Source organism: Myripristis murdjan, chromosome 14 (assembly GCF_902150065.1).
Source record: "Myripristis murdjan chromosome 14, fMyrMur1.1, whole genome shotgun sequence".
Classification (NCBI taxonomy): domain Eukaryota; kingdom Metazoa; phylum Chordata; class Actinopteri; order Holocentriformes; family Holocentridae; genus Myripristis; species Myripristis murdjan.
Window position 1 is genome coordinate 21,995,180 of NC_043993.1, and position 11,550 is coordinate 22,006,729.

At 40.9% G+C, this 11,550-nt stretch overlaps 1 protein-coding gene across 2 annotated transcripts in view; it reads right to left on the minus strand.

Moving 5' to 3' along the window:
• Positions 1-2,959, minus strand: part of LOC115371880 (connector enhancer of kinase suppressor of ras 2-like) — a 38,753-nt gene extending 35,794 nt beyond the window's left edge. For both annotated transcript variants that reach the window (XM_030069472.1, XM_030069471.1), the window contains exon 1: positions 2,862-2,959. In XM_030069472.1, coding sequence (XP_029925332.1) covers positions 2,862-2,925 — 64 coding nt within the window. In that variant the 5' untranslated portion in view covers positions 2,926-2,959. The remainder of the gene's footprint in view (positions 1-2,861) is intronic.
• Positions 2,960-11,550: the final 8,591 nt, after the last annotated feature.

The following is an 11,550-nucleotide window of genomic DNA, read 5'->3' on the forward strand; positions in this document are numbered from 1 at the left end:
TTGACTTTTAGAAACTCTCAAATCTTGATGGATGGTGAAGATAGTACTCAAAGAATAACACTAAATAAGAAAATCGCCTGTTTTTAACTGGGCTTACCGTGCCTGTAATGCTCACTTACTGTAGAAAAAGTGACAACGCAGCATGGAAACAACACACGGCGTATGAACGTTACAGTGTAGTGGCGTTCTCCTTTAACACTGAGACAGCATATCATGTTTCTCACTGATGCTTTCTCTTTTGACTGCAGTGTCATCAAACAGACAGCTGTTCCAGATAGATTACTGCCGCCTTGCTGCGCTTTCTGAACAAAGTAATCTCCAACATCAATTTGCCTGTCCATTACATGTATGCATCAGATTTCCAGGCACACTAAAGAGAAATTATGAGCACAGAGGTGACACATCCTCATCTCCACTCCAGATAATCCACTGGCAGCACAGATCATGGGTTGACACATTAGAAGGGCTGTAAACACTGTTATATTGGCTTTTGTGTTAATCGGACCTCTCATTGATTGCTGGTGAGATGGAGTGTGTGTGTATGTGTGTGTGTGTGTGTGTGTGTGTGTGCGTGAGAAATACACAGAGTGGAAAAGGCTAAAAGCATGAGAACTTACACAAAGTATAAAAATAAAATATACATGACTTATGTCCATGCAGGCTGTCAATCGTGTCAATTATACTGAGCCTGTGTTAAGTCTGCACTTTAAAGATCTCAGCATGCCACAAAAAAACACAAGAAATGTATAAAAAACATATGGAAAATGATACATATATATATAATGTCAAAGGTAAACTGCATTTGGTACAAAAATCATCAGTGAAAGATAAGATTCTTTTCCATTTTGTAATGCATATTTCCTCTTTAAGGGGCCCTTTGTCACAGCTGGGAATAGAGTGTCTTGGTTACACAAAACACCGAGGGGGGATAGAGAGTGGGATTGTGGGAAGGTCACAGTTTGCTCCTGTTTGGCCTCCAGTGACATCACTGGGCTGTATGCTAATAATGGAACCTGTGAATGCTAATGACAAAATGCGGCCAGTCCTCAGGAACCAAGAATGAATGTGAGACAAGATTAAAAAAAAAAAAAAAAAAAAAACCCTCTCTCTATTTCCTCTCCGTGTCTCTCAGTGCCTCTCTGTCCCTCACTTTAAATTACCATTACTGGACTCTAGGCACAAGAATTGTCTCTGCTCTACTTGTCAGATGTGGGCCGCTAAAGAGCCCTCTCTCATATCCAATCTCCTCATCCTCCCCGTCCTCTCACTCACACTCTCCCCTCGACCAGAGCATCTCCGATCTCTTATTAACTGTCGTGCTTAGAGGGTCTCTCCCTTTCTGCACATCCTGCTATGTCTGTGCCTCCTTTGTTTGTCCCGAATCTTCCAGCTGTACACTTAAATTTGTCTCTTAACTCAGCTGGCACGCTCACAAAAGTAGTTCATTTAAAAAAAAAAAAAAAAAAAAAAAGGAAAAAAATTAAAAAGGGCACTACTGGATTGAGGCTCACACCTTGTAATGCACAGCTTGACTGCACAAACAACATGCAATACAAAAACAGTTACAATGTTGACTCACACACACACACACACACACACACACACACACACACTATATTAATAAACTATAAAATCACATCCTGTTGTCATTATCACTCGTTTCATCACATCATTGCTTTGTCATATTTGTCACGTCACTATTTAAAATTGGAGCTATTGCTCACCAGTTCATATGAAATGACATTTGTTAGTCATGATAACAGATGTCAGGTTTTTTTCACATATTTGACTTGATTTGCTATGAAAATGCCATGCAGTTATAACTTTGTAGTGCCAGTAGGCATAAAGACTGTATTTAATGAGGTATATATACTCTGCAAGTGTCCAGATCGGCTGTGTAAAGGCCGTCTATTGATGTTTGGAGAGGAAGACTCTCAAAAAAAGGAATGGGAAATTTATAACTGTGAGAAACCTTTGCAATAAACCAACAGAAATGACACAAGTGATAACTTCATTTCTTCAATAACATCAAATGCATACATGCTTAATGCCCACAGGTGTCCAGAAAACACATCTAAAAAAGGCAATACTTCACAACACACACTTATCTGTCCAGCTATAAGGTTATAGTCAGCTGTTTCTTATATTTGAAGATGCTTTTTCTCATTATCATGTAACCCTTTCTGAGCCAAAGGAAGAAAAAAAAAAAAAAAACACAGTGGCTGTTTGCATCCACTTGAACGACACAAACAACTCACCCTGAACACTCATGATGCTCTAAGTTCATCTTTTCTGTCGTGGATCAACAATTTGCACACATTTCTGCAAGCTCTGACAATTAATCAGCCTGTGAGACAAAATGCTTCGCTGATAACTTTCCAAACGGAGAGTCTGATCCCAGGTCCACGGAAGGCTAATTATTTCTGAGTAATTACTCGGTTTCCACCAAGTGTTTTATTGCGTGATGTGATGATCCCAGCACAACAATAACCACCACAGGACACAATAGCGGATTAAAACCGTCCCACTTATTTTGAATGTTTAGGCTCTGGAGAACGCAACGGTGTGAAAGGGCAAATTATTCCCGCGCTGAAACTGGTTGAAATTTTGTTTCACTTATTCGAAGCGATTATTAAAAGCGTTTTATAGATATATATATATAAAAGCCAGATGTCGATGTCTTTTACCATGAACGACAAGCCGAGATCAGCAGGTGTTTTGTCCTCTTTTGCATCACAATTTTGAAAACGCTTTCATTTATTTGAGTCCCACTCGCATCTCTCCGTGCACCACGCTTCACTGGGGGGGAAAAGCAGTTTGTACACATTTATTTTTTGAGGTAAAATCATGGCAGATCTTACCTTTCATCCAGTCCACCACTTGACTGGAGCTCCACTTGCTCACAGGCTCCATGACCAGTGCCATGGCAGAAGTTTGTCTTGTTCACGCCTGACAAAAGAAGAAGAACACCCCCCTCAACAAACCCTCCCCCCACCCCCCCAAAAAATAAAAATCCAATCCAAAGCGCACCAAATTTCTGTTGCGCGGGCTTTGGCGTGTTTGCACAACAAGGCGGTGTGGGGTTTTTTTAAAGGTCCAAAATGTCGCTTTGAGCAGCTTGAGTGGAGCCCGTCAGACTTCTGCACATTCCTCCGCTGTTGTTTGCTCGCTTGAAAGAGCTGCTCTTATATTTGTCATTCATGTCAGGCGCGGCGGTGCTGCTGCTGCTGCTCCTGGTGGTGGTGGTGATGCTGGGAGGCTGCTGCTGCTGCTGCTGCCCGACCCCCTTCTCAAACGCATCTCAATAGCATCCAGAGCGGGGGACGACGCACAGGCTGCCCGCACCCTGGTGTCTGCAAAGCTGTGGCTCCCTGCGCACAGCCCTGCCTCACGGACAGACATGGAGTCATCGCAGCCCTCACGGTGCACTGTGTTGTGGTATGAGGGGTGAACCATGCCGCGAAACGCCCGGGGAGAGGGAGAAACGTCTCTGTAGGAAGAGTGAACAGCCCGCCCTGCTCCCTGCACACCAACTGTGTCTACCTACCCACTACATCCTGCACTAAACTGTTATTTGTACTCAGATATTTGGACAAAAAAAAAAAAAAAATACAAATACAAATACAAATACAAATAACCCCATTTACAACTATGTAAATTAAAATATTAAAAAATATATATACAAAATGAATCTCATAAACAAAGATGAGCAAAAACAAATTTTGATATATAAACACAAATTAAAAAAAGAGAGAGAATCAAGTTATTACACCAGTAAACTTGTAGGAGCCATAAATGTTTGATTATTTAGGTAATTGCTTTATTTTGGTTGGAGTTATGTTTTGTTGTTTTTGTTTAGCATATTTAGTTTTGCAGAATTAGTTTTGTTTATTTGTTTATCTGGGGTTTGTTAACACTGGGCACTGAGGCTATATAGGTTAGGGCAGGTATAGGACCAGTATGCACCTGGGTGGGTGTATGTTTTGTTTTGTTTTTTTTACCAGAGAGAGAGAGACAAGGAGAGAGCGGGATTTCTTTGTTCTGTTTGTTTGTAAAATAAACCGTTTAAAACATGGAAACTCGGAATGGACAATAGACTCTTGTCTGTGCAAATCATGCCCATGGTGCAGCAGTGGCCCTTTATTTGTAAGTTTGGTTTTAGCTTGTTTGATTTTGCACAAACTAGAAACGAATGCAACAATATGTCAGTGAAGCTATACATTTACAGTGTTATGAATGAATTGTGGTTTACTTGGATTTGGGGGCTTGATTGATTTGACTCATACTCTTTTACTGTACAAAGTTAGGTGTGTTATTTTTGATGGATTCATCATCATAACACCCCCACCACCACCACCACCACCACCACCACGAGTGTGGTGGGAGCTCTTGCAGGCAGTGCAGTAGCCTTCCTACCTTACAAACTAGAACAAGGTTATGATATGACTATGTACAAATGAGCTATAGAAAACCCATGTAATGTCACGTCACTATTCAAAAATACATGAATAAATTAGGTAAATAGGTAAATGCCGCCCCTGGTGAGAAGCCACCCTGTGTCAGCCATACTTACATCTGCCTCTGTGTAGAAATCTGGTGAGCTCACTCACCAGAGACCACAGTCTGTACCGAACATGTGAACGAGGACACTGCAATGTCATAGATGGAGGAAGCACCGCTCTGTTTTTTGCATTTCTGCTTTAGGGTTCATGTGTAAAAGAAAATGTAGCTTTGCTGTGAGGGGCTTTTGAAAATACATTATGGAAGTAGCCTAGTAGCCTCAGAGACCATTAGTAGGCAGATGGAACATAAATGTAGACCCTTGCATTAGTGGAATGCTGTGGCAGATGAGTGTAGAAAACACACAAAAAAAAATTGGACTACATCTAAGTACAGAGCGTGTTTTATATGTTAAGTGGGGTAAGTGCGCACATCTCCACAGCCAATGATGTCATCTGCAAGATGTGCTGTGGGAGGCGGATTGTTAAAGCACAAAGTTACACTTGAATTTCCAGTAGATTTTTTTGTATAAAACAAAGCTGAAAAACAAAATAAAAGGCTCTCTTTTCTATCTCTTTTGGCCTATGGAAGATTATCATTGTATAATTACTAAATGACTGTAAAAGCGAAACAAAATGCATCCTCTCTGTTTGTTACAGCAACTCAAGGCACACCTCCAGTTACCACCGGCTTGTGATGCTGGTATCTGTGGAGATTTTTAAGTTTGGCTTCGATGAAGAGCCAAGCATGGTTAATTTGTTGTTTGTTTTCACAGCAACAGACAGTTACACAATTCATATAACAACCAGTGGCTACTACAGCTGCTGCCCACACTCCAAAGAACCATACCAGTGATTGTGCATGTTAATCCTAATATCTACAAAATGTATATGCTTCACATTTCTATTAATCTTTTCCCAAAGCATGTAGTTGTATCTTAGAATCCTGATTAAAAAAAAAAAAAATTCTACCTTTTATTCGGCCGTTAGATGCCAATTTATCCCATGATATGATAGGAAAATTTACTTTCAGACTTACAAATTTATTCACGCCAGTATTCCATCACTGTTATGTCACTGCACACTTTCAAACAAACCAAAATACAATGGGCCTTCTAAAAGGTGATGTGGGGTACCCACTGATTCTACCTAAAAGATAGACAAACTAAATGTTTTTGACCCAGAAGAACTAAAAATGGGAGTCACTAAAGAGAGGGAAGAAAAGAAAACTTTGCATAAATGCGAAACTCAACTTCCATCACCCACAAACGCAGATTCACTTAAAACAAAAAAATCACAGAAAGCCAACTGAAGGTGTTGACTCTCCGGTGGCACACAGCCCAACTGAGCTGGCAAAACTCTCTCCCTTATATATCCTCCCAGCCAGGCTGATTAGCAGCAGCTGGAGAGAATAACACAGGTGCACCCAGTAGCTCCTGATTAGCAGGAAAATTTGTGGCACACTCTTTGAATCCAACCTGGCCTTAACAATCACCATAATAAAGTCATCTACATCAGTTTTCCTAAAAGCAGCAACTTTGTTGTGTTTTGATGATTTGCAATTAGGCAGAGTGATCTAAACTGATCTGACGTCCCTCCTGGTGGTGCATTCAGGGGGCGTCTGACAATAGAAGGCTGCAGTCATTTTCCACTGAGTAACAGGATCAAATTCATGCACTGTGTTGTCAATAACCATAGCCCCGACGGCAAAATGCACCAGTGCCATGAAGGTATTGAGACTATGATGACAGTGTGAATTTAATAGTTTTTAATTGAAGTCACCATAGAAATTGTGTGGTAAACTTGCTTATCTTTTCCTTCCTATGCGGTAAATTCTCTTTGCTCCTTAGAGATGACAGCGAATTGACTGTACAATAAGTTCTGTCCAGTTATTAGTTTCCTTGTAAGCAGGACATCCACCCAGTTACACTACTGATTACTTTTCTAAATAGTCTCTCTGTTGGAAAATAGTCCCCTGGTGAAATGTTTGCTTTAATCAGCAATTTCTCATGTCCATGGTTTATGAATGGTAACAACTTTGTTAACTGCAGAAGCAGGACATTATAAGGTGGATGACTGGACGGATTCTGACTAAATGCTGTGAAATCCTTAGTAGCCATAGCATGATTTGCAAAATGGATTTTTGCAATGTAAAATGTGGGTAAACTGTAGTAAACAGACCAGCATTCAAAATCACTGGTATGGTCCTTTAAATGGTTTGTTCCTCGCTATGTAAGAAGCAGCAAGCTGGCATGTCCAAATGGTGTGCATATACAGCTAACCGTGATACCATGAGTGAATTAGTGAGTTTCATTAAAGCTCATAAAGGTGTTTGGCTTTTTTTTTTTTTTTTTATCAAACACATCTCAAACCCATCCAGAGCAGAGAAAGTCAGCCCAAAACCGATGGGACCCATCAGAACCTGCCAGGTTCAGGGCAGGTCATATTTTTATCTCAGGTTTTTATCATATTTTCGCAGGGTGGATAAGGTTGGGTTTTTATTGTCTTGCTGTGGGTCAAGTCTGGCTCAGGCTGGGTCATTTGAGAAAAAAATTTTTTTTTACATTGCAATAGCCATTGTGAAGCTTTTCTGTGGTGCTGTGGCTGTGGTCAGGATACTGGCTGACTGTTAATTGACTGTTAATAATTGCCAAGGTAATTAATCACAGCACGCTGCAGTGACTGCATATTAATGTCAGTGGCTTGATAAACATTTGCTCTGATGGACATAGGTTGATATAGTGAGATGGGAAATAAGTCAGTTTGTGTGTCCAGGCTGCTGTCTGTTTTCTCTCGTGTCTTCTCAGCAGCCCAGCAGTCCGTCCGTCCACAGCTCCTCTCACAGGTTCTCTCCTTTTCTCCCACTCTCCATCTGTCCAGATCTACCAGTCAGGGGTTTATTATTCCTGCTGATGCTTTTAATGTCTCCCAATTGTTGGGTCGGCCGGGTTCAGGCTTTAGTACACACGGGTTGGGTTCAACCTTCTGTATAGCCGTGTTGGGGTCAGGTCAGGCTTGAACTTTTCACTTGATTTGACTCTTATCACACTATAGAATGGAAGTTATCAGTCATAATCACCTCCACAGGTATGGGGTAGTAGGTACCTGCACCTTCTTGTAGGTTAGAAGACTGTTGCCATCTATTCCTATCAATTGCTTTCAAGTGTTAGCTTGAGCAACTTTCGTCACCTTTTGTCAGCTTAATGTATGGTGGTCAGACATCCTGGTTTGCCCAGGACTATCCCAGTTTCAAGCTGGGTGTCCCGGGTCCTGACAAATATCTGTAAAACACTAAAATGTCTCAGTTTTCAACATTCACTACCAAATTGTCCTGTTTTTTTTTTTTTTTGCTAGTCCCGCCTGCATTTCAAACTGAACATACATTAGTGCCAGGGTTGAAGCAATCTGACCTCTACTTTCGACACTACAACCCTCAGAAGTCAGTGACATCATGTTCAACACAGATTAGCTGGCAGAGAATGAGTCACAGTCAGCCGTTTAGCCGGCAGCCTGCACTTGCGCATACTAACAGATACCTAGAGTTTGGTTTTTAAAAGGTATCTGACTATCAGCACATATGTTACATTACGCCAGTTCAATTTTTGTGTCTTGTGTTTACTTGTGTTATTACACAGTTTTCAGATAAACAGGATCTTGGTAGAAAAAACAGTATTTCGTCTGATGAGGGCTGTCCACGGTGTTGAAAGGTGTGCTCAGTGGGTGTGCAAAGCTCTGAAATAATTGTCTCCCATGATGAAAAATGCCTATGGTGCATGCATAGGTGTGTACATGTGCATGTGCAGGAGCGTGAGGTGCACTTAAGGGTCCTGCTTTGGGGGGCTGAAAATATGGTGGCCCTATGATAACAGCCTTCTGACCCACCAGAAGGTGCAGTAGGGCCCTACTAACTCATACTCTGTGGGGTGATTGCAACTAATAATGTCCACTCAGTGGTGTGATAACAATAGAATCAGGTGCAATTTTTAGATCCTTTGACAGCTCTACATGACACAGATAGATGGAGGTAGTGGGGTGAACAGGGTGTGAGCTGTTGCCTGTTTTCTTTGGTCAAATCTCCAGCCATGCGCCACTTCAGCCTTTCTTTCTCCCATTGAAAACAATGAGCATCCACCTCATACACCCTGCAGTCACAGTGTGAATGCATCCCTGTAACATTCACATTGATTCAGTGACGCTGTCGCTGGTGGATCTTGTGCTTCTCATGCCTCTCGGTGGCATTAATCAGCCTCCATACATCGCCCGTTTCCCTCCTCGCCTCTTTGTCGCTTCCCTCACACAAAGCGCTGCCTGTGAAAGTGACGGTCGCCAAAGAGACAAGGATGCTGACATGCGCTCCGCTTTATTCTCTCCTCTCCTCAGAAACAGGCTCACGGATTATATTCACTCTTTAACAACAGACACTCGACTATTCGTGTCAAAGCTAATGTCACGGCAAAACTACATATTCATAAAAACTCCCTGTATGAATAGAGACCTACCATAAAGATTAAAAAAAGGCAGTGAAGCGTTTGGAGTTTGAGTACCTATAGCTTATGTTAGGATTATATAACTTCACATTAAATTATATTATGATGTGGTGTTTTTTCGTCACGACGCATTACTGTAGAGCTAACGGGTTCTTCTGCATCACAAAGTGACAAATTATGAGAAATTGAAGAGCAAATGAAGCTACAGTGTCAAATGTGGTGTTAGAGAAAACTAAGTTTATACTGCAAACTTGCTCAGCTGTTCAAGTGAGAGAGTGTCATTTTTTCTCTTTGAGATGTGTTGTTGGCTAGATTATTTCTTTCTTTATTTCTTTCTGCTACTAAATTACATAACTTAAACTGCAGCTTTGGCCAGCTTGCTTGTTATTTGAGGATTTAAGCGACTGTAAATTGTAAGATAAAAGCTCAAGTCGAATCAGTGTTGTTCAGTAGAAATAAACACTTCTTACAGAGGGGAATTAAAACGCACCATGTGGTAAAAACGAAAGGAGAGAGAGAGAGAGAGAGAGAGAGAGAGAGAGAGAGAGAGAGAGAGAGAGAGAGAGAGAGAGAGAGGAAAAAAAGAAAATTAAAAACCCTATGGCGTGTATACAGCCAATATCTAGAAACAAACATTATCAGGATTTAAGAGGTTTTCCTCAATGGAAAATATATTTTTGAAAATTATAATGTAATAACTAATTTAAATGAAATTGCTTTACAAAATAAAAGGCAGCGCTGCAAGTTTCAAAATATAACCAGACATGCTGTAAATCTGCAGATTTTGTATAATATTTTAAAATGATCACAACAAAGCTTGGGGTCTACAGAGTCACACAGAAAGACTCGACTGTCAACGTGTGTGTGTGTGTGTGTGTGTGTGTGTGTGTGTGTGTGTGTGTGTGTGTGTGTGTGTGTGAGTGTGAGTGTGTGTGTGTGTGTGTGTGTGTGTGTGTGTGTGTGTGTGTGTGTGTGTGTGCGTGTGTGTGGAGAGGGGGGTTCCTGGATAGGATGTTATGGACGATTCTCTCATATTAATCATTAAATAAATCACATCGCCCACAGTACCACCGACTTACAGCCTGCTTCTTAGAAAGTGGATTATTTTGGTTAATTTTCCAACCCGCTACTACTCCAAGTGGCTCCTCTGGGTGTCCGACAGGTGGCGCCAGAGAGCTCCCTTCACTTGGTGCTGGGCTGGTGACCAAAAGTTCAGGGGGGCACACAGGGCCGTCACTAGCCTCTCCCATTCACTGTGCTGAAGTTACATGGGAGCAGCCACAGGAGAAAGAAGCTTGATGTTGAAAATCAATGCTAAACCTTCAGTGAGCATTTTGCCATCCAGTGTCATTTTTGTAGAAACAGTGCATGATGTGGATGGGGCTAATGATAAAAAATCACTTGCCGTTAATTCAGGATGGGTGTAAATGACATTTCAGACGAGGGCACATTCAGCAGCTGCACTTCAAAATGCAAGAGGACAAATACTTAAATAAATTATCATAAGGAAAATAATACACACAGAGCAGGGGCATATCCCATACCCAATAAAGTTGTTAGTGTCAGGTGTCATCTTGGTGGTTTTTGGGTCTCACGGCCCTGCTTCCAAAGTAAAGCTGTATTTCCTCAAATTTATTGCAGCTTGATGAGCTGAAATGAAAGATGTTAAACAGTTCATTATAATTTAACGGGAATTTTCAGGAGACTTAGTTGTTGACATTTTTACAAATTAAATCCACACATTGTACACCTATGATTGCGATTTGGCAAAGATTCTTGTGCCACTTGTGCCGTTTTAAGGTAGGAAAAATTGCTCACAAAATATAGCCTACCAAAAACAGAGTTCAGTGTAGGCCAGGCTTTATTTCTGTAGAAGATCTTCAACAGATGCCACTAAATGAGTCAGCCCAGGGAAGACTGACTTCAGCTGACTTGTATCTCTGTTTTTATACTGTTTGGCAGGCCCTTGCAGTCTTTGTAATTCCACTGGGGGGACTGCTCTCTCTTTTTTCCTTTTTCAGGTTTTTCTTGGATCTTGAAATAACCGTGTCAACAAGGGCTTCTTTTAGAAACCATCATGTCTACTCAAGCAAGCTTAAGATATGCCTATACATATCCTGATACCATTATAGTCAACCCTGGTTCATACTGTATATTTAAAAAGTACCTTTTACCCACACCAACTTCATTTCTGGCTAACTCATTTAACAATTGTGATTATTTAGATTAAACATTGATACTGCTTTATTGCTTTCTATCCTAAAATAGCTTCCACAAATGCCTTAAGTATAAAAAAAATCAGCATTTATAGTTATAAATGTGAGTTCATGAATGTCTTACTCAATAACTCTTTTCTGCAAGTGTTATTCTGCACTGCACAATGAAAGTCATGCTAGGTAAGAACAGAAACTTTGGTTATTCCAGGTCCAGATGAATACAGTTTGCTTTAGTCATACTCAGAAATTATGCAAATTCAGTCATCCACGTTATCATCTCCCTTGGAAAATGTAAATCATCCTGTTATGTTTTTGTTTGGTCTACATGCTGTTCAAACTCCGGCCAGT